This window comes from Meleagris gallopavo, chromosome 19 (assembly GCF_000146605.3).
Source record: "Meleagris gallopavo isolate NT-WF06-2002-E0010 breed Aviagen turkey brand Nicholas breeding stock chromosome 19, Turkey_5.1, whole genome shotgun sequence".
NCBI classification, from domain to species: domain Eukaryota; kingdom Metazoa; phylum Chordata; class Aves; order Galliformes; family Phasianidae; genus Meleagris; species Meleagris gallopavo.
The window spans coordinates 5057958-5083536 of NC_015029.2; the positions used below are offsets into that span (position 1 = coordinate 5057958).

At 43.1% G+C, this 25579-nt stretch overlaps 2 protein-coding genes across 6 annotated transcripts in view; one reads left to right on the forward strand and one right to left on the reverse strand.

Moving 5' to 3' along the window:
• Nucleotides 1-20151, forward strand: part of SPTAN1 (spectrin alpha, non-erythrocytic 1) — a 43218-nt gene extending 23067 nt beyond the window's left edge. For 2 of the 5 annotated variants that reach the window (XM_010720849.3, XM_010720850.3), the window contains 32 exons: nucleotides 492-515; nucleotides 849-884; nucleotides 1443-1490; nucleotides 2127-2218; nucleotides 2602-2746; nucleotides 2863-3044; nucleotides 3222-3321; nucleotides 3456-3653; nucleotides 3773-3919; nucleotides 4408-4511; nucleotides 4654-4816; nucleotides 6990-7121; nucleotides 7479-7616; nucleotides 7989-8093; nucleotides 8673-8881; nucleotides 9611-9731; nucleotides 9879-10000; nucleotides 10505-10637; nucleotides 10776-10874; nucleotides 11170-11329; nucleotides 11562-11638; nucleotides 11800-12009; nucleotides 12268-12564; nucleotides 13029-13141; nucleotides 13941-13958; nucleotides 15845-15907; nucleotides 17070-17124; nucleotides 17410-17606; nucleotides 17975-18028; nucleotides 18506-18652; nucleotides 18982-19129; nucleotides 19831-20151. In XM_010720849.3, coding sequence (XP_010719151.1) covers nucleotides 492-515; nucleotides 849-884; nucleotides 1443-1490; nucleotides 2127-2218; nucleotides 2602-2746; nucleotides 2863-3044; nucleotides 3222-3321; nucleotides 3456-3653; nucleotides 3773-3919; nucleotides 4408-4511; nucleotides 4654-4816; nucleotides 6990-7121; nucleotides 7479-7616; nucleotides 7989-8093; nucleotides 8673-8881; nucleotides 9611-9731; nucleotides 9879-10000; nucleotides 10505-10637; nucleotides 10776-10874; nucleotides 11170-11329; nucleotides 11562-11638; nucleotides 11800-12009; nucleotides 12268-12564; nucleotides 13029-13141; nucleotides 13941-13958; nucleotides 15845-15907; nucleotides 17070-17124; nucleotides 17410-17606; nucleotides 17975-18028; nucleotides 18506-18652; nucleotides 18982-19129; nucleotides 19831-19956 — 3963 coding nt within the window. In that variant the 3' untranslated portion in view covers nucleotides 19957-20151. The remainder of the gene's footprint in view (nucleotides 1-491; nucleotides 516-848; nucleotides 885-1442; nucleotides 1491-2126; nucleotides 2219-2601; nucleotides 2747-2862; nucleotides 3045-3221; nucleotides 3322-3455; nucleotides 3654-3772; nucleotides 3920-4407; nucleotides 4512-4653; nucleotides 4817-6989; nucleotides 7122-7478; nucleotides 7617-7988; nucleotides 8094-8672; nucleotides 8882-9610; nucleotides 9732-9878; nucleotides 10001-10504; nucleotides 10638-10775; nucleotides 10875-11169; nucleotides 11330-11561; nucleotides 11639-11799; nucleotides 12010-12267; nucleotides 12565-13028; nucleotides 13142-13940; nucleotides 13959-15844; nucleotides 15908-17069; nucleotides 17125-17409; nucleotides 17607-17974; nucleotides 18029-18505; nucleotides 18653-18981; nucleotides 19130-19830) is intronic. The other 3 variants (XM_010720851.3, XM_010720853.3, XM_010720852.3) reach the window with 2 other exon arrangements.
• Nucleotides 20152-20245: 94 nt separating this feature from the next.
• Nucleotides 20246-25579, reverse strand: part of WDR34 (WD repeat domain 34) — a 20768-nt gene continuing 15434 nt past the window's right edge. Inside the window, exons 4-9 of the mRNA XM_031556277.1 lie at nucleotides 23871-24028; nucleotides 23516-23625; nucleotides 22644-22811; nucleotides 21998-22230; nucleotides 21075-21232; nucleotides 20246-20535 (exon numbers count right to left, since the gene is read on the reverse strand). Of these exons, the coding sequence (XP_031412137.1) occupies nucleotides 20297-20535; nucleotides 21075-21232; nucleotides 21998-22230; nucleotides 22644-22811; nucleotides 23516-23625; nucleotides 23871-24028 (1066 nt within the window). The 3' untranslated portion in view covers nucleotides 20246-20296. The remainder of the gene's footprint in view (nucleotides 20536-21074; nucleotides 21233-21997; nucleotides 22231-22643; nucleotides 22812-23515; nucleotides 23626-23870; nucleotides 24029-25579) is intronic.

Sequence of the window (25579 nt, forward strand, 5' to 3'; positions counted from 1 at the left end):
AAAGTATTTCCTTCCTTTCTTTAGTCTATCCTGCTTGGAGTTTCATTGTAACATTCTGGCTGTTACTGTTTATTGTCTGATTAGAGACACATACTGCCTCTTCTGTAGTATGGCCATCACAAGGTAACCTTTGAACTGTTTCTTTTGAAATAGTGCAAGTTGCACCATCTAGAGCTTTTTCCTTTTTTCTTTTTTTCTTCTTTTTTTAATATGACTGGAGTTTTCTTTAAGGTAATCCTAAATGTCAGGGAGATTCCATGAATTAGCTTTGCTTCTTCGCATAAGTGCCAAACTCCCATTCCTATTGCAATGCAGGTTGTGAGAGCACTGCTGGCTTTGTGACATGCTGGCAGCTGACTAATAGAAGAAGCTGCCTCAAAGCATGTCTCCTGTCTTTCATTTCTCAAATACAGTGGAATTTTTCTTTCTGTAAGAAAACATTGATTTGTTTGGTAGGAAATGACAAGACTTCGTTTTTCTTTCCTTTGCAGGAAGTCTATGGAATGATGCCCAGAGTAAGTGTTAATTTCCATTTGGCAATTTTCAACAGTTTGGGATGTAGAAGTTCTGACATGATTGCAATCCGTTTGCATGAAGGAACTCATTTATGATTCTGAGTGGATGTAGAAAGATTATCTCACCTTAGATCTCTTCGTTTCCTGGGTCTTGTACTCCACATCACAAATCAGTGCTGAGCAGGATAACCCAAAATGACAAAAATACATATTTGTAAAAATCGATTTATGCTGTTAAGGGTGGAACGCAGAGATGTCTCAATTTCTAAACATTTTCTGATAGATTCAGATTTTGCTTCGTATTTAAAGCTGTTTCTTCACATTTTTAAACAGGACGAAACTGATTCTAAGACAGCCTCTCCTTGGAAGGTAAGTTGCTGAATCCATGATAAAATAAAACAGAAACTACAGCATTACGTTTATTTATGTAACACATCAAGGGGAAGGAAATGTTTTTATCCTGAAAGTCAAAGGCACTAATGCCAGTGTTCCTTCAGCAAGGAATCTATCTGTATGCAATATCTTTGTCTTCCACTGTTTACTGATGCATCAAAATACTCTGAATATTTTTACCATTATCCAGCATTATTTTTATTATAAAAGGAGATTGTGTGTTGTAAGGAATTGGTGATAATTTTTCTGATTAGTTTTCACCAGTTTTGATTGTCATCCTGTATTCTAGAAGTATTTGAATTAATTGCTGATTCAATCAGAATTGAAACTGTTCAGATAACTGTTGTTTTCTGTCCCCTATATGTATTTCATAAAGCTGTGTTTTACAAAGTCTGTGGTTTTGACTTAGGCCAATTGATGAATTTTTATTTTTATTTATTTATTTTTTTAATAAGGAATTTTCTTTCAGTTTAACTTTGGCTCTGATTGAAGTCAATTTTAATGCAACATTTTTATTTCTGCCCTTTCACACAGTCTGCACGTATGATGGTACACACCGTGGCAACATTTAACTCAATCAAGGTAACAGTGCAGCTTTTCCTACCCTCATGTAAAAGCTGGAAACTATTTCACCTTCCTTTCCATAGTCTTTGTCAGTCATTATGTTTTATAAGCCATTTTGAATAAACGTATCAAGAGAATTATTTAACATACAGCATTTCCTTCTCAAGTTACATTCTTCCATGTCAGGAAAAGCCCTTAAAATTATTCTTCTGAACTAGACTAATTGAATTTGTACTCCCTCTGGAATTAAGCAGAAACAGTAACCTTCACTTTCAATGAAAGTCCAGTCTCAACTTCTCATTTGATATTGACTACTTGGTAAAAATTGCCTGCATTCTCTAAATAATAATACAGGTGTAGCTGTCAATCAAGCTGTTATCAATATCTTCCAGCAGTACTGTCACTTTTCTCAGTAGAATTGTGAAAAATTACCTATCAGGGTATGGACATGGAGAAGGTCTAGTTGGCATGTTCACAGATGTCAGCAGAATAAGAAAGAGGTTTATAAGCATGGTGAACAAAACTTGCTGGATACTAGTTTTTTCTGTTTGTCTTAAAGCTTCAGTGCCATACAAGAGTTTCTTTATGCAGAAATGCTATAGAACTGTGGTTTGCAGTATCAGTATGGGGTTTTATTTTTTATTGTTGTTCCAGGAGCTGAATGAACGCTGGAGATCTCTGCAGCAGTTGGCAGAGGAGCGAAGCCAGCTGTTAGGCAGTGCTCATGAAGTCCAGAGGTTCCACAGGTGGGATATTTAGATCATATCTGATCTTATTTCAGTAAAATACTTTATTTATAAGAGTTCTAAAAAATAGCAGGACCTAACAAGTCGTATTTCAGCCCTCAATTTGTTCAGTGGAAGTTGGGCTACCTGCAAAACAAGTTTGTTTATTTTTTTTTTAAATATCCTGCCTAGAAAAAGAAAAGCTTTTTAATATGGAACATGGAACTGCTGAGGGTTTGGGAGATGTGAACTGCTGTCCTATTTTGCCAGAGTTCAATTTGGTCTTGCAGCTTAATAGATCCATCAACTACTTGAGCATCTCTGAAAAAGAGAAGGTGTGGTGGGTAACAGAGATCCTAGCATGGCCTCCATTTCTATTCTCTTTTTGCCTCCACTCAAATCAGAGATGCTGATGAAACAAAAGAATGGATAGAAGAGAAGAATCAAGCATTAAATACTGACAACTATGGACACGACTTGGCCAGCGTGCAGGCTCTGCAGCGCAAGCATGAAGGCTTTGAGAGAGACTTGGCAGCTCTTGGAGACAAGGTGAGGATGAGAGGGTGAGAAATGCAGAAGCTTTCCTTTTATCTAGCAGAGGTGATTGCACTATAGAAAGGATTATTTTTGTCTTCTTTGTGTTTATTTTCCTTTTTTTATTCTAGGTGAATTCTCTTGGTGAAACTGCCCAGCGTCTGATCCAGTCACATCCAGAATCAGCTGAAGATCTTCAAGAAAAATGTACTGAGTTGAACCAAGCTTGGAGTAGTCTGGGAAAACGTGCTGACCAGCGCAAAGAGAAGCTTGGAGATTCTCATGACCTGCAGCGTTTCCTCAGTGATTTCAGGTAAAGAGTCCATCCCCCCACCTCCCCAGTTTGTCTGCTTTATTACTAGAAGAGTATACCTAACTCAGAGTTTTGGAGGAGTATTTCACAGGAGGGATTGAAAAAGGACTGTTTTTCCTATTCTGGCTTATTTTAGTGGAGGAAGGGAATTATTTTTATATTAATCTGTGCTCACAGAGACCTTATGTCTTGGATCAATGGAATCCGGGGTCTGGTCTCCTCAGATGAACTTGCAAAAGATGTGACTGGAGCTGAAGCTCTTTTGGAAAGACATCAGGTATGTGAAAGATAGTAAGTGAGTATCAAACATCAATAGATGTTTGTTTTTTTGACACTTTCCACTTACAGTTCCAAAAATTAATCAGTTGCTGCTCTGTCCTTTATTTAATAACAAATCTCTGTGCCTTGCAGGAACACCGCACCGAAATAGATGCACGGGCTGGCACTTTTCAGGCATTTGAACAGTTTGGACAGCAGCTTCTGGCTCGTGGACACTATGCCAGCCCAGAGATTAAGGAGAAACTGGATATTCTAGATCAAGAACGGACAGACCTAGAGAAGGCCTGGGTCCAACGCAGAATGATGCTAGACCAGTGCTTAGAATTACAGGTACCCTGCTGCATTTTTAAAAAGAAAGATAATTCCTTCTTTTGTAAACGTGTTCATTCACAATGATGAGTGATGTTCATGGTCTGTCTGTCTCATACTTTGGAGTTTTTCCTCCCCAGCTGTTTCATCGGGATTGTGAACAAGCTGAAAACTGGATGGCTGCCCGAGAGGCATTCCTAAATACAGAAGATAAAGGAGACTCCTTAGACAGCGTGGAGGCACTCATCAAGAAACATGAAGATTTCGATAAGGCAATCAATGTCCAGGTGAGGGGCGTAGCTGAATTGAAGAGAAAATATCTTTTCTGATGTGGTTTGTTAACAAAATGAATTACTACCACGTGGCTTCTCAAGCTTCATTCTAAAGCCATTTGGCATCTGCAGCAGCAGTTTAAAGCAGTGCCTTCCGCAGGTACAGGTGTTATTTCACTGTCTACAAATCAGTTCTAGGAAGAGTGGCAAGTATTTGCATATATATCTTACTGACTTGAAATTTACTTACTTATTACAATAGAAGAAGGTGTATTGTCAGTTTCTTGAGAAGAAAACTGCTGACATTTACATACTGCTAAAAGTCAGGAAGATGCTCTTTTCCTAAATGCTGCAGGTGAAAGCTCTTGTGAAGTTGATCTTTCCAGTCCTATAGAAGATAGTCATCCTTAGTGGAAAGAAAACTCCATTCCAGACCCTGCTCAATACTTGATGTAGTTTAAAGTACCGCAGTTCTCCTAATTGATGGTTTCTCTTTTGAACAGGAAGAGAAAATTGCTGTCTTGCAGTCTTTTGCTGACCAACTGATCGCTGCTGATCATTATGCAAAAGGAGTCATTGCTAACAGGCGCAATGAGGTTCTGGACAGGTTGGTACATTGATTGCCTTGTTAGATGGGATGCATCTGTGAAAGGGTGCCATTTGGCATCACTGTTACTGTTAAGCTGCTAAATGCAATGCCTTGTGCAGCCCTGTTTTTTCATTCTACGCGTGTATTTGATTGCATACAGGTGGCGTCGTCTGAAAGCTCAGATGATTGAGAAGAGATCTAAGCTGGGAGAATCTCAGACCCTCCAACAGTTCAGTCGTGATGTTGATGAAATAGAAGCTTGGATCAGTGAAAAGCTTCAAACTGCAAGTGATGAGTCATATAAGGATCCCACAAACATCCAGGTGAATATGATTCTCAGCTTAGGAGTCATAAGGAGGTATTTAGGTTCAAAAGAATGCTCTGTTTTGAAAGAATGTGTACAGAGGAATTCATGTTCAGTGAGAGAGAATAATGCACCGTGTTGGACACAATCTTCCTTTAACAAAGAGAAAATGGAAATTTCCTTATGCATAAAAAAGAGGCCCAAAGTAGAAGTCTCTTAGTAATTATTGATGTATGTAATTAATAAGATATGTGGTATCTGCAGCAGCAAGCCTCCTAAAGGTACTGCTGAGTAGCTATTCTGTTTTTCTCCTAACAGAATAATGAAACTAAGTTCTTGGGTCTTATCTCCACCTTACATTCTGAAATATAAAGTTTTATTCATTCTTCAGTGTTAAGGACTAATTACAGTTACCTCCTATGTTGAAATGCTGGCTTACGAAGTAGTATGAGTGCACTGAACTACTTCTTCTCTCAATCTGTTTTATAGCTTTCCAAACTGCTGGTAAGTAGTTTGGACTAGCCCTGGTATGTGAATTTGTTTTCTTTGTATAGCTTGTATGTGAGCGCAAGGTCTGGGTGCAGTTCGTTGCTCCATCCATCAGTTCATGCAGTCTCTTTGTTTTCTATTAGTTATTGACCTTCATTCAGGTGCAGCTGTCGGTCTTCATGTTATGGATGTGGCTTTTCTATTAATGCATATACAGCATCATTTATTTCTGTATTTGTTTTGCAGGTGTTCTGCATGATCTGTTTAATTTGTGGTGCATAAGGGATGCAGGGTGTTTGGTGGGGATTTTGTTTGTTTCTTAGCTCCTGGAGAAGTGGGTAGCTAGCCTCCTTTTTCAGAAGTCTGCCTGCTAGGCCTGTCATCCTTTCTGCATCTGGAGTGCTGATGACATGACCCATGATACAGAACATCAGCTCTGTTAGCTTAGGTTTTCAGCATCAAGTGTTGAAGATGGAGAATTTAATAAAACTGGTAGACCTGAAGTGCTTACCTCTTGTGGCAGTAGCTGCAAGAGAAGTAGAAGAGAATAATATAGAAGTAGCTCTCTGGAAAAAGATATGTACCACATAGAAAGCTATGGGGTTATACAAAAGGAGAAGACAACAAAGAGAGGGAAGGAACTGGACTAAAGAAGGAGAGAGTAATTGTTTCTTTAGGCTGTGGTACATTAGATATCCTTTTTCTTATTTGAGAAAAAAAATCATATAAAAGCAAATGCTCATCTTGGATTTGTTGTCATGGTAATTATATGAAGGTATGCAATTGGCAGCTCTTAAATTGAGTTTTACTTGTTGGTAGTGTTGCTTTGAAGGATATATTTCTATAATCTCAGCAGTCAGGACATTCAGTTTCCAAAATAAAGCAGTTCATGCAGAATTTCTCATGCCAACGCTGTAGTATTTTTCATCTTTCACTTCTAGTCTAACATTTCCTTTCATTCCATTCTCTCAGGACGTTGCATACCCATGTCCAATGCTACTAGCATTTCCAGTTAATACTCTTAAATTCTGTTGTGTCATTTTTGTGCTATTCTCCTTTTTCTGGTGGGTGGATCTATCAAGTATATATGAGAGAGATCTGTGTATTTCTTCCCACTTCGAGGCTCCTGTTGTTCTCATGGTGCTCTCAACTCAGAAAAACTTTTAAAAATCAATATTTTATAGTTAGATTTATAAGAGTTTTTGGTTGTTAATCCTGGATTTTAATGTATAGTGTGATCGTGTATGACTGAACAATATCAGGATGTGTAAGTCAGATTGCAGCAGTGATTTCTGTTAGCTGTCTGTAGGTTAGGAATAGAAATAGTAGCTTCGCAAATTTCTGTAGGAGTAGAAAGGATTGTCTATTTTTATGTTTATGCTTAGAGTTTGTATAATTGCTGCTTTTTGGAGATGATGGCGCTGTACAGGAGAAAGCTTTACCCAGGAACAGTGAGTGTTAGTGCAAGGAATGTTACTGGCATCTGTAAAATGCAGAAAACATTGCCCGAGTTATCTACATCAGCTCACTGGAAGTTCTGCTGTGTCAAAGCTTGATGCTTACCCAGATTAATAAGAGGATTCTTACTGAGGGAGACTTTAGGTCAGACTGTAGACAACAGCCATGCTCTCCTCTCGGCCCATGAGAACAATGCAGGAGCCCTTTGTCCAGTTTCTGATAGTTGTGCTTTTTCTCACATGCAGAGCAAGCACCAGAAGCACCAAGCCTTTGAAGCTGAGCTCCATGCCAACGCAGATCGGATTCGTGGAGTCATTGATATGGGGAACTCTCTGATTGAAAGAGGAGCATGTGCTGGCAGTGAGGATGCTGTGAAGGTAAGTACAACAAATCTACTTAGAATATCTGCTTACATTCAGCTTTGAAGTGTTTGGGTAACTGGGTGAGAAAAACAAGCATTACAAACAAATCTTGTTTTATAGAAATGTTTCTATTTCAACTATGCAGTAGAAATAGGAACAGTCATTTTACTTCACTTTTGAGAGAGAGAACATTTCAGATCCTGTAACAAGGATGTGAATGTTGAACTGAATTATAGCTAGGCAGCATTCAGTAGTTACTGTGTAGTTTGTATTCGTAGAATTGGCAGCCAAACTCGTGCCTTATTCAGCTGCTGCATTTATCAAAACTTGCATTTTTCATTTGTACCATTTGTCCTATTTTTTTTACAATAGGCACGGCTGGCTGCCCTGGCTGACCAATGGCAGTTCCTGGTCCAGAAGTCAGCAGAGAAGAGTCAGAAACTGAAAGAAGCTAATAAACAGCAGAATTTCAATACCGGCATCAAGGACTTTGATTTCTGGCTTTCAGAGGTAAATTATTGAGATGGGGGTTATTTATGTGCAGGAGTTGTTTTTCTACTTTTTTAATCCCTTTGCTGATTTTAGATTTTCCAGAGTATTATACATCTTTGATTAAGCATAGATTTATTTTGAAAATGCAACCATTAGAAAAGGCTACAAATCTTGTGAGTGTATTTTATGTTATTTGTAAACAAAGTGAGGAGGAGCTTGTTTGCCTTGAATCTCTACAAAAATTAAACAGGTGATGAGACAAAAGTTTATCCTCTCTGCAGAAAGTTAAGGAAATAATTTGTATAATTTTAAAGGCAGTATAATTTCAAGAGGTTTTGTGAAAATACGACGCAGCTCATTCTTTGTTCCTTTTTCCTTCCCTACCTCTAGGTGGAAGCTTTGTTGGCATCTGAAGATTATGGGAAGGACTTGGCATCAGTTAACAACCTTCTGAAGAAGCACCAATTACTGGAAGCTGATATATCTGCTCATGAAGTATTGCTTTCTCTTTTAGTTTTGGAATATAAATCATAGACTCATAGAACTGCTTTATGTTGGAAAAGACCTTAAAGATCATCAACCTCAAACTAGCCATACTACCCTAACTCTAACAACCCTCTGCTAAATCATGACCCCACCACATCCAGATGGTTTTTAAATACATCCAGGGATGGTGACTCAACCAACTCCCTGGGGAGCCCATTCCAGTGCTTAATAGCCCTTTCTGTAAAGAAGTTTTTCCTGATATCCAACCTAAACTTACCCTGGTGTAATTTAAGGCCATTTCCCCTCGTTCTGTCACCAGTGAGAAGAGGCCAACCCTGCTCTCGCTGCAATCACCTTTCAGGTATTTGAAGAGAGCAATAAGGTCTCCCCTCAGCCTCCACTTCCCCAGATTAAAATCATAGTAATTGGCAAATTCTGCAGGTACTGCTTCAGTGCTGCAGTCATACATTGAAACGTGTTTTCTTCACGTGTGGCTCTGCACAGTAGTTAGATTTCTATGTTTATGTCAGTATAGAAATCATGATGAGACAACCTTATGCACACCTCTCTTTTCTCCACTTTTTCCAGGATCGGCTGAAGGACCTGAACAGCCAGGCTGACAGTTTGATGACCAGCAGTGCTTTCGATACCTCCCAAGTAAAGGATAAACGTGAAACTATAAACGGGCGCTTCCAGAGGATCAAGAGCATGGCAGCTGCCCGCCGCGCGAAGCTGAACGAGTCCCACCGCCTGCATCAGTTCTTCCGTGACATGGATGACGAGGAGTCCTGGATCAAGTGCGTATTTTGAAAGTTTGAGGCTCTGGCATGAGAGCATGTGCTTACTTGTGTCTCTACAAGGAGTCACCTTTGCTTTCTAGTCAAGGAAAACTATATTCAAAATGACTTCTGCTCCAGTTTGGGTGTGGCTTCTTATCTACAGTGCTCTGTGGTCTAACTGCAAGAGGGAAAAGTCTGTGCTGGAAGAAGTAGCACTCATTAGCCTTGAACCAGATAGCTGCAATTTGACTAATCTTCTTTGGGAAAGCTCACGGAAGAAATTTGGACCTTACTTTTTCAGTCTGAAGTAATACTTCTGCTGTTGTTCTAGCCAATTGTAGTAGTGAACTTAATGCCCTTTCTGCATTGGTGTTAGTTCCCTGAAGGAAGTGAACTTCATAGAAATCATTCAGATTAGACTAATTCTGTTGTCTTGCTTGTGGAAAATTAAAAACAGTAATTGAACAACAGCGGGTAAACTTGAAATGCAGCTATCTTAGAAAACAGTGCAGATAAGCTCTCCTTCATAGAGAAATGATAGACCCTCTGCCTTTCCTTTCTTCTCCCTACTCATTCCCCTTTTGTGTGTCAGGAGCCAGCTGCTGTTTGATGATACCTCATGCTCAGCACAAAGACTTGTATTGTGAAGAGCATTTCCTTATTTGCAGTGATTTTTTTTTTTCTTTTGTGAGATTTGATCTATGCAAGTAATTCTCAAATTTTCTATTTCTTCTCTCGTGATTTTAGAGAGAAGAAACTGTTGGTGAGCTCAGAGGACTATGGCAGAGACCTGACTGGTGTGCAGAACCTTAGGAAGAAACATAAGCGCTTGGAAGCAGAATTAGCTGCCCATGAACCTGCTATCCAGGTGAATACCTCTCTCCTTGACAGATTGCTTTATAAAGAATGCCATTCTTTGTTATTCAGCAAGTAATTAGTTTGTAAGCATGCAAATAGAGTGCCTAAGAAAAGAGCGAATGATACTTCATTAATTATCTGTTTCTCTGCTTTGCAGGGCGTTCTAGACACTGGCAAGAAGCTTTCAGATGATAACACGATTGGGAAGGAGGAGATACAGCAGAGACTGGCTCAGTTTGTGGACCACTGGAAAGAGTTAAAACAGCTGGCAGCTGCTCGGTGTGTGAGACATTGTAATATACAATTTAAATAAAGCAGTTACATGGGCTTGTAAGGACCAGATGTACTGAATTTCAGGTTTTTAGATATGGTTGGTTAGTCAATAGTATCGTGTAATAGGTTTTATGAAACTTCTGAAAAGAGTTTTAGTGATAATAGTTCTCAACAGCAACATGACAGGTAGGTTTTTTTGTTTCTTTTCTTGAAGTTGTGCTGCAATCAGTCTTTTCTTGCACCAGCAGAAAACCAGAGACTTGAAATTAATTGACCTAAGTCCACTAGCAGGATATTTTTCTGAACAGAAGCTGCTGGGAGAGAGTCCTTTCAATCCTTCAGTAGCTGCAGGTTTTGAGGCCTAGAAGAAAAGTGAGAGCGATGTATGTTAGCTTTCAATCTCTGCACATTCTTAGGTTTTCAGCTGCTTCTGTATTGTTTCCAAATATTTTATATCTAAAAGCTGTAGAGTAACACTGCAGCTAATTTTACCTTTCTTTACCCATGCAGGGGGCAGCGTCTGGAGGAGTCTCTGGAGTACCAGCAGTTTGTAGCAAATGTTGAGGAAGAGGAAGCATGGATCAATGAGAAAATGACATTGGTAGCCAGTGAGGATTATGGAGACACACTTGCTGCTATCCAGGTATGAAGGAAGTTGTTGGCTCTTTGGTGATTTCATTGCATCATCATTGATGAGAACTTTGTGAACCTTTGCTGTAACTGTTGTGGGTTTTTTTTTCCAAATATGGAAGTTTTTGTTGATGTATTTTTGTATTTGCAGGGCTTGCTGAAAAAGCATGAAGCATTTGAGACTGACTTTACTGTCCACAAAGACAGAGTGAATGATGTTTGTGCTAATGGAGAGGATCTCATTAAAAAGGTGATTATAAGCTGAATTTAAAAAAAAAAAAAGCCTTTAAAAGCTGCCCAGGACACCTTCATGTCAAAGTAGACTTACTCTGCTCTTGGGACTGATTTTCATCTCTTTGAAAAGAGTTCTATTCAATTTTTTTGCAGCTGAATAAGCTATTGGTGTTAACCAATTTCAGAGCTGTTTCATGTTCATGTTGTACATGAGAACCAAGTCTTTTGGCTAAAATCCTTGCTCTGTCACCCACTTGCTGGATGCCTTGGAAGACCTTAAGGGTTGTTGTTGTTTTTTTCCTAATATTTAGAACAATCACCATGTGGAGAACATAACTGCTAAGATGAAGGGCCTGAAGGGCAAAGTGTCAGATCTGGAGAAAGCTGCGGCTCAGAGGAAAGCCAAATTGGATGAGAATTCTGCCTTCCTCCAGTTCAACTGGAAAGCAGACGTGGTGGAGTCATGGATAGGTATGTTCTGTGTTGGAGCACAGTGTGCTAGCAGAAAGAAACTGAAATGCACCTCCATTTCTCAATGTGTAGCTTCATACTTTGTTAGAGTAAGCAGGCATAAACCCAAAGGAATGAGCGGTGTTATACCTGATAGATTCTGGTGAGATAATTGTTAGACCAGAATTTGGAACTGAGGGAGAATTTGAGATAAAGATGTTTTCATTTTTACTGAATGTGCTTCATTTTCCAGGTGAGAAAGAAAACAGTCTGAAGACAGATGATTACGGCCGTGACCTCTCCTCTGTGCAAACACTACTCACCAAACAGGTTAGTGCTGATGCTGCCTTCCATCTGTAAGTGATCAAGGAAACAAGTCAATACTTCTCTAATACCAGATTTTGGTATTCATATTTCTATTTTTATTTGACAATTCTTATATAATCTTGCATATATTTCTATGTAAAATATTTCTTTTTTTAATGCTTCAGGAAACTTTTGATGCTGGACTTCAGGCTTTCCAGCAGGAGGGAATTGCAAACATCACTGCTCTGAAAGACCAGCTATTGGCAGCCAAACATATCCAATCAAAGGCCATTGAGGCTCGGCACGCTTCCTTGATGAAACGCTGGAATCAGCTACTTGCTAATTCTGCAGCCAGGAAAAAGAAACTCTTGGAGGCTCAGGAGCACTTCAGAAAGGTGAGTCACCAAACCACGGGGCTACAAAAATCTAATTGTTCTCTTTGGAGGAAAAACAGCACAATACTCAGCACTTAGGCAGCTTTCTTATTTGCAGCTAATGATTATGGAGATCCAGAGGACTTAAAAGTTTTTTATATACTTGCAAGGAATGAGTAATAAAGGCTAACTATTACTTGAGCTTATTGACTTTAAATAATCTCATACAGAATATTTGCATTACAGAATTGAACAACCAGTTTATTTTCTCTTTGCAAGGTTGAGGATCTCTTCCTGACCTTTGCCAAGAAGGCCTCTGCCTTCAACAGTTGGTTTGAGAATGCTGAAGAGGACCTGACGGATCCTGTGCGCTGCAATTCTCTGGAAGAAATCAAAGCACTGCGGGAAGCCCACGATGCGTTCCGTTCATCACTTAGCTCTGCCCAAGCTGACTTCAACCAGCTGGCAGAGCTCGATCGCCAGATCAAGAGCTTCCGTGTAGCCTCCAACCCATACACTTGGTTTACTATGGAGGCTCTTGAAGAAACTTGGAGGAATCTGCAGAAAATTATCAAGGCAAGTTGGAGAGCTGCTTCTCGTAGCTTATGACCTTTTGAGTCTTCCTTGGAATTTGTCTGCCAGATAATCAATGCAAAAGTTTGTCACTGTACTAAAAGTGGAAATCTCTCAAATTTGGGGAGTAAAGAAAAACATCCATTAGCTTGTGCTGTTGTTCAGATTTTTAGTGATCTTTCACTCTCCAGAGACAAAGCACATGTCCCTCAATCCTGACTGTAGAGGAAGTTTCACATTCAGGCTATACAGTCAAGTAATGGTTGCATCAGTTCTAATTCTCAAGGATTTGGTTGGAAGGTTCTGCACTGCGGTCTTAACCTCAGTGAGTTATGAAGGACACTTTCTGAGTTCTCAGTCTCTTGACTTCCAGATTTGTGCTTGAATGCACTGTTGGTTTTGCTTTGTTATAAGATAAAGCCATCCACCTATTTCCCTGTTTGAAACTGTTTTTGTTTGTTCCTCAGGAGCGTGAATTGGAGCTACAGAAGGAGCAGCGAAGGCAGGAAGAAAACGACAAGCTGCGCCAGGAGTTTGCTCAGCATGCTAATGCCTTCCACCAGTGGATTCAGGAGACAAGGTATAGTTTGTCTGTCCATGAGCAACTCTTAGAGAATTGTGCAGCTAATTGTATCTATCTTACGTCTGCTTGGTCCATCTAAGTTGTAAATGTCTCCTGCTGAAAAGCAGCTATTGAGAATTTGTTCATTTCCTACAGCTGGGATTTGAGGGAAGCCCCATTAGCCACAGGAAGAGAAAGCTCTGAAGCCCCAGGTTATAGCAGTGATCCTGCTTCTGAATTCATGTTTCTGTAGTGATACCAGGTATCCAGGACTTGACTCTCTTCCAGTTATTCCTCAACTAGCCTGCAGGACAGCTGAAAAGGGTGGGGAGCAGACAGCTGGAGCAGCCTGCAGGAAGTGCTCCTGGCATTTCTGTTAATGCCTCTTTGTTCACTGGTACATTAGGAATCTCACTAGGACTTCAATAGAGAAAGAAATTGTGAAAAGAACCTGAAGGCAGGCACTTCTCTGGGGTGCTGTCTGATAATATCCATGCTGGGGGAGAGAGAGCAGATATTAAACACATGTTGTAGAAATAAAAAACCTCAGGGTTGAGAATTGCAGTGAACTGAAGAGCATGTTTCTAGAAAACGGGGGACAGAGCTGTTAGCCAGTTCTGTGTGGTGAGTTCTGTTTTCATTTAATCCTGTGATTCTCTGTCTCTGTGTGTTTACAAATAGTTCTGTATGTGTCTTCATGAAATACTGAAATTTAAATGATTTAACTTTTTGATGTTTACTTCCCACCCAAATCTGTCCCTTCTTACTGTCTTGTCTCTGTCCTGCTGCCTGATGTTTGGATCTTCACATTCCACAGGACTTACCTGCTAGATGGGTTAGTATTGAATTTTATATCTTTCAAAATATGGTGATGTGTTCTGCTCTGTCTGTGTGATTTCTTCTGTCATTGTGTTGCTTGTGAAAGCCACACCAAAACCCCTTTTATTTGAAAGGAGCGATCTAGCTGAGGTGCACAGAAAACAAGATTTTGGAGTGGATTACAAATAAACCAATAAAAACCATAACTATTTCCTAGTCAAAAGCAGAGGAAGGTATGAGTGGGAAGCCACTGGCATCCCATGGAAGTGTTAACTTCTGTTCACAGAATCACAGAACAGCTCAGGTTGGAGGAAACCATGAGGACCATCAGGTCCCCCCCTGCCATTAGCAGGGCTGCCAGCTGCTGGGTCAGGTCCTGCATCAGATTGCTCTTCCTTTGTCTGAGTGCTCGCACAAGGAAAGGCTCTTACTCTGAGATGTGGGAGAGAACAGAATGATCATCTTCACATGGCTTTTAAAACACTTTTCCAATAGTCAGAGATTTGCTTAGCAGCATGGATTTTCCACTGTAACTGTTCTCTGAATGATTAAATCCCCAAAGTATGGACTATTTTGTTCTGGGAGGAGAAAGACGTGTTCCTATCAAGAGGCTTTGCTGAAATTACGGGTCTTTAAGACTTCATAATACACAGATGTGAACTTTTTAATCTGCTGATTAGCCATACTGTGGAAGAGGTGCTTACCCTGCCGAGATTTTATTCTTGATGGCAGAGAAGAAAATCTTCCAACAGGAACACGGAGACCTGCCCAGGTTGGCTGGCAGCTGGATGCCTGCAGTGTGAGCTCCTGTCCTGCATCCCCCAGTGAGGATGGTGATTTGTCAGGAAGCGCAAAGGAAACAATACAATCTTTAAAAGTCTTCAGACTGCCAAAACCTCCCAGAGTGTGTCTGCCCATTTACATTTCTTCAGTGTTAAAAAAAACTGCGACACAATAGAAGCTTTGTAGCAAGACATAGTGTAAAATGTTAACAAACACTGCGTGGGCCTGGCGCAGGGGCTGTCGGCCCTGTGCAAAGGGCTGGAGAGGAGGTGGGGGCCTTTCTTACAAAGATAAATGGCTTTTCACAATAAAAGGGTGGAATTCTTCGCAGATAGCTGCTGCTTATGTGCTCTGTAATGACCACAGCGTCTTGTTCTGCTGTTTCTGCCAGAGAAAAAATAGTTTGCCCCATTTTTGCTGAACAGTTCAATGGAACCGAGCAGATTTTCCTGGAACGGAAGCTGAATTCTCTGCTCCTTGTAAATTGGTGTAGTAGATGAGTTCTTGTATCCAAGAATGAGCTGACAGAAAGGGGCCATTTACTAAAAGCCAGCGGGACAGGGCTGGAGATCACCATGCCAAGAGCTTTTGTTGAACAAATTACCAGAAGGCTGCTGATACGCAAGGCAGAGTCGGTCCTTAATTCTGTGTGAATGGGTTACAAACACAGACTGAGCTCAGAGAGCCCTGGGCTGTGCTTGGCCTGCCTTGGCAAGAGGGAAAGCAGGGCTCCAGAGAGGCTCCAGGGCAGCAGAGAGGTCCTGCAGGCAGCGAGTTGGTGTGGTGATGGCTGTGTGTGCGTGGTGCTGTGTGGGAGAGGGGAGCAAAGCAGAGCGTGCAGGTGGAAAGAACGCCTTTGTAGAACCTGTAGATGAGCTAAAACTGCAAAATGCATTTTTTTTTTTTATCCTAGTGTTTCTCCTTTTTGTGTGATTTACACAAAAATAACCAGTTAGTTTCCTGTGTGTGCAACCAGCTTCTGGATTTGTTTATTTCATAAGTAATGGCTTCTGTTTGCTGCAAGGTGGTGATGCTGCAGTGGCCGTGTTTGGGTGTGTTCTGTCCACTGTTCTTTCTTCTTCTTTTTTGGAATTTACCTGGTTTCTTTTCTTCGATTAGCATAGCCTATCGTCGTGTCATTCGTGTCTATCAGTATGAAGTTGGGGATGATCTATCTGGAAGGTTTTTTTCCTCTTTATTTTCTTACCTCACTTTGGTTTTCAAATGCACTCTTTAATTCCAAGGCTCGCTTTCCTTCCAACTAACTGTCACAGCTTAGAGATGCTTGGAGGTGTGTTCCCTGCAGGGTGTCCCTCCCGTGGTTGGCTCCCAGCTTCCTGCTCAGGGCTCTGGATGTGCACTTAGTCTGGCTTTAACTCTGTTGGTGGGAAACACTCACATGTCCAGGGTGTTTCTGTGGCTACAGAGCAATCCAGCATTTGCAGTCCCCTCCTCAAAAGCATGTAGGATAGACTTCAGAGGGGCTGAAAAGCTGCAGTCACCGACAGGACTCTCAGTACCAGTCAGAAGCATGGCACACCCAGGTGGGCTGTCCACACACGGGTTGTGGTGAGCTCCCACCATCAGTGGGAGGATGGAGGTCCCTGAATGCTGCAGCTTGAGGGCTGCTTAGGTTCCTGGAGGGGAGGAGGGCAGCAACCAGAGACATTCCTTAGCTGGTCCCTACAAAGTGATGCTGGAGACATCCCTGCAGTGGGGATCCTGGTGTGTGAGAGTGGGGCTGCATGGAACTGACACTGAATGGAGCAGCACTGCCTCAGTTCCTCCGGGTGCTGGGAGGGATGGGGCAGGAAGGCACCTCTCCATCAGCCTACATAGGGGAGCTCCAGGGTTTTCTGCAGTGATTGTGCTGTGCTAAGATTACTTTCCAACCAAACCAGCAGTTCTCAAGAGGTCTCTTCTCCCTGTTTTATCCCCAGTAACGCACCTCTATAGAGTTCCAATGCAGCCCATCGCAGCGAATCCCTCGTGGTTGGTGTGTGTGTGTGCTGGGCACGGCGGAGCGGGGTGGGACTGCACCAAGTTTCTAATTTCATGAGGCCAGCAAAGCGGGTGCTGTGGATTTGGCATGAAGTGTGACTGCTGATCGTGTTGCCTTTCAAATGGGGCTAGAAATTAACTGTATAAAGAAATGAGAATTAAACAAGATGTAATGTGTCTGCCTGAAATAGAGAGTCAGAATAAATGAAACACAAACCCAGCATTGAAATATTTGCACAACAATACTGCTGTAAGGCTTTGTAAGGAAGGACTGTTAATTTCAAGCCCCACCTGCCATTTTTTATGGGAGAAGTACTGTGTCTCACTGTAATTCTGTACCTAGGTCCTGTATGGTAGAGGAGTCAGGAACACTGGAATCCCAGCTGGAAGCTACTAAAGTAAGCAATGCTCACCTGTCTGTAAAGCACCTCCCTGAAGTGATAACTTAGAAACGTGGGGTGGGAATGAAACTGCATGCAATTATATGGTAAAATCTTAATTGATTTTTATACATTTTGAATATTGAAGAAATCTTTATCTGATGTCTGCTTATATCCCAGGACATTAAACAACACTCCAATGCAGTTTTCCTTTTTCCTCCTAAATGAATGTTCATTTTAAGGCTGGTTGTTGTTTTGGTTTTTGAACTCCTTGATTTTCTCTTCCTCTCTCACTCCTACCAGCGCAAACACCAGGAGATCCGGGCTATGAGAAGCCAGCTGAAGAAGATTGAGGACCTTGGAGCAGCCATGGAAGAGGCACTTATCTTGGACAACAAATACACAGAGCACAGCACCGTGGGGCTGGCACAGCAGTGGGACCAGCTTGACCAGCTGGGAATGAGAATGCAGCACAATCTGGAGCAGCAGATTCAAGCTCGGTACTGCCTGCCCTGCGTGCAGTGTGCGCTGTGCCTGGCCTGGGGGGAGGTGAACAATAACACGCTGCTGTCTGTCTGAAAGCAAACCTTGTGCAGTCAGTGCTGATGAGTCTCTCCTGCGTTCTGCAGTGTAGAGCTCCTTAACCCCCAACATTTCTCAACTCTCTTCAGAGGGATGAAGTTAGCATGGTTTGGAATAGCTCCTATTGGCTCCTTGGAGGAGCTGATTTATTCCTTTGAGCTGTGATGTGATGTATTGTCTGCTCACTTTTCCTCAGCTGATGCAGACTGCTGGTTTGGGGCAGATGGACTCCATTGGAGTTCTGCAGTTTAGGAACTGTTCAATAACTTTGCTTCTTCTCTTTCAGAAACACAACTGGAGTCACAGAGGAGGCCCTGAAGGAGTTCAGCATGATGTTCAAGTGAGTTGCAGGGAAAGAATGCCAGTGGAATAGTCGGGAGATATTTCTGGCATGTGGATGGCTCCTGTTCGCAGGATTCTCTGGCTGTTGTGTTTGTAGCTCCTTTATTGTCTGCCCAGTTTTGTACTGAGCTGCTCTGATCTCTGCCAGATGGCAGAGCCTCCAGACACACCCACTGCTGGCTGGGTGCACCACAGCCATGAGAGCTTTCCGTGGGCATGCTCACTTGTGGGCACAGTTATGTAGAACCAAGAGTGAATTCCAGCTGGGAATACAGCCCTTCTTTGGTGTTTTTTAAGCAAAGTAAAGAATTTATGTTTACATTGTTAGGTAGGAAATGCCTGTTAATTCAAGCTCGCTTCTCCAGAATGGTGGACTGGCTGTAAGGTTCTCATTTTCAGCCCACCGTGTAACTTTGAATGAGATACTCAGCATCTTAACACTTAGTAATGTGGGTTTTGGTTTTGTGTTTTTTAGGCACTTTGACAAGGACAAATCTGGACGTCTTAATCACCAGGAGTTTAAGTCTTGCTTGCGTTCCCTTGGCTACGACCTGCCCATGGTTGAGGAGGGAGAGCCTGACCCCGAATTTGAGTCTATTCTTGACACTGTTGATCCCAACAGGTACATGCACCAGACCTTCTGCTTTTCTATAGCCAAGTATTTTATCAGTACCTTTTTGGGGGGTTAGCTGGAAAGCCTCTTAGAGGCCGAGAGCTTTGCTTTCCCAAGGGCTGTTTTCACAGTAATTCATGTGGAAAAAAAATTCTCACAAAGGCAAGAACGACATTTATCAAGAAGATCCTCCACTTGGACAGTGGTCTGGTGTTGATGCAGCCTCCTGTGTTGAGGTTTTTACTGCTCCCAGAGCAGTCAGAGCCCTTCTCTCAGGAGGAAGCACACTGTGGTACGAAGGGATAGCAGTGCTCACCTGCTGGCTGTTTCATTGGCAGGGATGGCCACGTCTCACTGCAGGAGTACATGGCGTTCATGATCAGCAGGGAAACAGAGAACGTGAAATCCAGCGAGGAGATTGAGAGTGCTTTCCGTGCCCTCAGCTCGGAGGGGAAGCCTTACGTGACCAAGGAGGAGCTCTACCAGGTACGTGCCATTGTGGCCCTCTAGAAAGGAACAGAGGGAGGTGTTTTGTTCATAGGTTGTTAACAAAAACAGCACTAATGATTTGGAAGTTCACATTGCTGTAGTTAAGCCAGTTCTGAACCTGCAGAGGTAACCCGTGCAGCAAATAAAGAAATCATAGTTACAGCTCTGCCCATCTGCTTTCTTGGCCCTAAAGAGGAGGATTAACTGAACTGCCAAGGATTTACTTAAGTAAAGCGAGAGCTGCTCCAAGGCCCAGGAAGGGCTGCATTCACTGTCTCCCTCCTCAGAAACTCATGCTTTCCTATAATCATGTGGGAGACTGGAGGGAGGTGTTTCTCCAAGCAGTGATTTGAAGGAGAAACTTCAGTCTGTGCTTAACCACCAAGAACACGACCTCCCTCCCACTGCCCTGCCAAGAGAGCAAGTTTTTCCTGTCTGAATCAGTTGGCAGAAAAATAAAGAGGCTGCTCTTGTTCCTCATATTTGTTACCTGTTCTGTCTTCTCTGTGGTGGGAAGCTGCAGGTCAGACCTCCCAACCTTGAACCAAAATGCAAACAAACAGCTCCTTTCCACGCCAGGCACAGTTCTGGTGCTTCTGCTCCCAGCTGTGCCCCTGGGGAGGAGCAGTGCTGCTGCTCAGTGCCCCACCTGCAGCCCCAGAGCCCCCATCTCCACCTTTGCTGTCTTTATCTTTCAGAACCTGACCCGGGAACAAGCCGACTACTGCATTTCTCACATGAAGCCCTACATGGATGGCAAGGGCAGAGAACTTCCTTCTGCCTACGACTACATAGAATTTACACGTTCACTCTTTGTGAATTGATCCAAAACACGAGTACCAAAAGATACAAAGAACATGCTCACGTTTGCTGACTATAAGCTCTGCATGTGTCTCTCTTTGTGCTCTACAATAATCAATGTTACTTTATGATGTAACCTTAAACTGCTTAGCTTAAAACTCTTAGGGAAGACAAACATATTGCAGTGTGCTTCAATAAAAGTTACTGGTCGAACCACATTATTTCGTGTTTAATGGTTAAATGCAGCTCTGTCACATGGATGAAACTTCAGCTGTAGTCAGTCAGGTGTTTTGTGGGCTGAACGGGCAGCTTTTCCCAGAGTCAGAGCAGTGAGGAGCTCCCCATGGCTGCTGTGCTGCTGTCTCAGTCTGTGAGCTCACTTGCCAGCTGCTCCAGGTGATTCATTTCCCTGGGCTGCTGCTCGGTGAAGTCAGAACTCAGCTGCCAGACTTTGACTGTTCCAGCAGCATCCCCTGCTGCCAGGAGCTGAGTTTGCTTGGTGTTAAATTCTAAACAGTACACGGGGCATTCATCCACGGCCTGCTTTATGGAAACAGCAGGCTTCTGGGAGCTCTTCTCAAAGTCAAACAGGTGCACATCTCCTATAAAACAGAAACACAGCTGTACAGTAACAGACCTTACATGCAGAATGTTACCTACTCAGTCTGGCACTTCACAGATGCTCTTCTTCAGATGGGGTCTAGACTTTGACAGGTGACATCACTGTAAGACAGCCCACATTTATTCTGCTGTCACCTGAAGGCAACTCACAGGATTCTGTGAAATCTCCATTTCTTTCACTAAACGTGTTTGGGAAATTTTCTGAGTTGTTTCTTACTCTTAGCTCTAGAAGTAAATGTCAATGGCAAGGAAGCTGGAGGTAAGTTTTAGCCTCAGTAACTGCTGTGTTATATCCCTGTGAACTGCTGGAGCCACAGCTTTAAAGGTAGGATTGAAAATAACCGCTACTGATATTATCTTGCTTGAGTTCAAAATGACTGTTGTACTAATTGCTCTGCACAAGCAATGGTTATTGCTCTCTCTGCTTGTGGGATACAGTGATCAGAACTGACTGGTATTAATTAATAGCCAGCACGAAATTTAATTTTCAGTCTGAGAAGATGCAGCTCCAGTTACTTGCCTTCCCCAGAAGCCACTGCAAAGACCAGAGGTCGGACGGGAGACCAGCGAACACAGAAGAGGTATTTTGTAGATAACTGAAGAGAAATGAGGGGTTGTGTCTGCAACATGGAGCTCAGGTGAACTTGTCCATCGGTCCCACAGCTCAGAAAGAGATTCCTGGGTAGAGGACGTTGCAAGAAACAACATTTTGGGCTTCAGTGCTAAACATACAGAACAAAACTCCCCTAAGGAGTACAATCCTGCATGCTGCTCCTGTTCTGTCAGTATCTATTTCCTAAAGCAGCAATTTCTAAGCTGTACTCTGGGATGCAGTCTGCAGAGACACGGCTTTGTCAGTGCTCTCAATTAAGTTTAATGAGGGCTCACGCTGCCCACTGAGTATGATGGGTTGTAGGCCGGAGATGCCTGAGAACTGCTGATCTGGAGACAGGCATTGTTAGCACTGTTTGTCTCACAAAGTAAATGCAAACCCGGGCAGTCAGCATGTTTCATGGAGAGATGGTGGTGGGCCTCTCCCATGGGCAGTGGGTGGAATTCAGACAGCTGCTAGTGAGACATGATGGGCAGCATTAATTCGGTAAATAACTGTATTTTCAGCTGTTTCCCCTCGACTTCTAATTGCTCTTTAGTATTTAAGGATGATCTAAGGAAGGTGCTAACATTCTACATGGGCTGGGGTACAAATGCTATTTTGTTTTACTTGTGTTCTGACCACATGCAGCGTATCTGAGTGTGCAGCTTCACCACAGCCAATGGGCAGTGGTTCTCCTTCAATAGTTAGTTAGATTCCCAATGCTAGGTGAGACTTGTTTGGAACTTGTACATGCACAAAACGCCAGTATTGTCTGAAAAATGTACATTCAGAACTAAGTAACAACTTGTGACCAGTGTGCAGCACTGGTGTTTGGGTACAGCTCTTGCCTGTGGAAGGGGGAGCAGCTGACGGAGTACACCGGCCCGCTGTGTGGGGAGAAGGTGAGCTCAGCTGGTGCTCTGAGGGGAACAGAACCTCCTGTCCGGCGGGGAGCTGGAGTGTCTGCTGCAGTGGAGCATTTGAGTGAGAAGCCGCCTTCCACACCAACAATGAACACATGGGGATTGAAGTGCGAAAAAGAGAGCGATGTCACACCTACAGCCGCCTCTCCCCACGCGAGCTGGGAGAAAAACAAACACATGATGTAAGCGATGGGGGCTTCTGCTGTGGGAATGCAGTCAGAGCAGTGCCAGACAGCTCGTCACAGACCAAAGGAGTTGTTCTCCACACAGCCTGTGCCAGCTGTGATGGTCTTAGCATCGCTGAGCCTTCAACCCCTGCAGCATCCACCTACAGTGTGAATTACGAGTGCTGTAAGCAAGTTCTCTTCTTGGTCCCAGCAACATTAGACCACGGCAAAACCTCAGCTGCTGCCAGCCTCTGAAGGGACTGACTTTCACTATGGGAGGGAGATGGGATCAGGGGTTACTCTTTATGTTCAAAAAGGAGCTTTTCCTGGTCCTGTGCCAGGCTTGGCCTGCTGTCCGGTTTCTAGATACAGAGCACAGCTGTCAGACAAACTCATGAACTCACCTTCTTCAGCTGAGCGCTGCGAGGGATCTGCTGAGCCACCAGGGCAAACCCTTCAGCCACGACCAGCCGCCCATCTCGCTCCTCCCTCCACACCAGGATCTTACCATCCGTCGATGCGCTCAGCAGCTCGATGTGGTTTCCATGCTTGGCATCGGGCAGCCAGTGAACCTGTTGGAAAGGAGAAAGGAGCCGAGCTCCGCGTGAGGGGGCTGTCAGCACTGCTGCCCACATGCTCAGCAGCCTGCAGGCCCTTATCCTGACAGACCAGATGAGCAGCAGCACACAGACACAGTTGTGTTAGGAGAGAAACGAGCTCAGGTGTTCAGGGCTGAATTCTGGTTTCCAGGTTTTGCCTGCTGTTGTTTTTGAGCTCTGGTATTTATAGCACTTCCACTCTGCTGTAAATGAAAGCATTTTCCTAACTTTCAGATGAGAAAATACACAGACTGCCCAAAGTCACAGTGCTTCGGAGGAACAACAAAAAAAACCCACAAGGAAGCCAAAAAGCACTGACAGACTGTGCCCGTTCTTTAAGCTTTAAACTTCAAGCTTCCACCTAAGGATCAGTGACACTTTATGACTTAATTGTTGGCCTAATCTGCATCAGTAAGCCCTTGCAGCATAGGAACAGCCCTGCTCATTCATCCTGAACTAGAAGTTATTTTACAGGGAAAGCATCCAGTTCAGCACATGGCAGTTCTGTATCAGTTCTGGGGAAAAATGGTAAATGAAAGGAGAGCACAGCAGCTGAAATAGAGCAGTTTGTTTGAGAGCTTCAGGTGAAGTGCTAACAAGGGATAAAACTGAAGGGATAAAATCCAGCACTGATAACTCTCTTCTCCTCCAGCTATGCTTACTGTGAAAGCTCTCACCTGATAGACTGGATCAGTGTGAGTGTCATCTGTCATCCCTGTCCGCCAGATCAAGGGGTCTTCTGGTTTGCTGGTGTCCCACACCACTGTTTCCCCACTGAACAGACCAGCTGCAAGGGAAGAGGTAACAATGACACTTTAAGGGGCACACAGTGAACAGTGCAATGGGCACTGAAAAATGTAAATATCAATTTCTAGTTCAGAATCAACAGTGCACTCAGTCTTGGTGAGCGTTAGTTCCTTCAGTTGTGGAACTGCAATACCATTACTTTTGGAAGAAATCTCAGGCTGAGGTGAGAGAAAAATGATCCAAGCTAAAGAACAAGGGGTAGGTTTCAAGTAAGATCTAACCTACCAGCTATCAGTGAAGGCTGGGAGGGATGGAAGGCCAAGCACATGACAGAACTGGGAGCATCCACCACAAGGTCGGGACATTGTGGATCCAACCTTCTTCTATCCAGATTCCAGGTACAGACATAGGATTTCTCTGTGCTCCAGTCCCCATCATTCAACCTGACGAAGAGAAAGCTACACCATACTGTGCCTGATACATGACAATCCCAGCTCACGCAGAGCTCTGGTACGTCCCAGTCATCATTTATACATGTGCTGCTTCGTGGCCAGAAGGAAAACTGAAATCAAGGGCTTGTGAAGTGACAGAACTTCTCTGCATGTTGGTACATACACAGAATGTTTCAGTGCAGCAACTGAACAAAGTGCCTGCCAGGAAATCTCATACACCATTCCCTTTTTCCAGGTCTATTAACCATCCAAATGCTGGGACCAGTCAAAAGAGCACCCACAGAAAGTTCCTATGAACCCAACAGACCAAACTGCTGCTGATTTGCAAACAGGCAGATCTGCAAGATAGGTTTCCTCAAACAAAGACCTGAAGAACCAGGGTCTGAGAAAAGACTGTTGTCCCTTTGCTTTCTTTGTTACCTTCTTCTGACTCTATCACTGCGTGTTTACCAAATTGTAACCCCTGTAGACAGGAGAAGAACACCCCCAAAACGCTGACTGCTGCAAGCCACCTGCCCACAGCAGACATACCAAAACACCTGCATGCCTACCCCCAGCAACCAGCTGGCACAGCACATATTCTGAAGGTAAAGGTTTCTACAATGAAGGAACTTTGAGCTGATATGTGTGAGGAGCTGTTCAGACACATGAGAGTAATGATGGGAAGTGCTGATAGAGGCCCTTCTCACAGCACCTCCGTGTGTTCCGTCCTCAGCACCATACTGCCCAAACTACAAGAGATGGCTGAGGGCAGAACAGAGAGGGGACAGAACAGGAAGCAATTGTTTGAGCCTGACTTCTGCCTTTCCCTGATGTTCTTAATTATTAAAAGAGATACTGAGCAAACAAAAGAAGGACATTTTCATAGCGTGCGTAGCTGAGCTGTGAAACTCCTTATTAAAGGAGGTGGTAGAGGCTAAAAGTCTAAGATAGACGCATAAGTTCACAGAAGGGAATTCTACAGAAGGTAACCACAGATGTAAAAACCACATTCTAATCTGAAAATAGCTGTGAACTGGGAGAGCAGAAGGGAAAAGAGATGTACAGGTTGGCCCGGTTTTACTTCTCCCTGTACATTTACTGCCGGATGCACTTTTTGCTAGGGCTTTTAATCCAAGGAAACCATAACAGAAAGAAAACTGAGTAAGGGCAACACAAAGGCAGAGAAAGGAGACGCTGTTACAGATGTTCACTGAATTAGATGAACTGTCCCACTCTCATTTCAGAGATTCTTAAATGTTTGTTAGCACACATCCATGGCACCAGGCCCCTGTGAAGGGGTGCCAGGTTCATGCAAGGTGCAAAGAGACCTTCTTAAAATGACCTGATCTGCAATGAACAAAGCTTGTGCTTTGAAACCTCACCCACATACGTCTGCAAGGTGCTTGCTCTTTGCATTTCTTTTTCAAACAGAATCTATCTGGAAGCGGTTCTGTAAGAGTATGTCTATCCGTTTTAAAAGGAAAAAAAGTAGAAGACGTAGAAGCCATAATTTGAGACTGCCCTGAGTTTTGTTTTCTTTGAATGTGGCTTTTTTTTTTT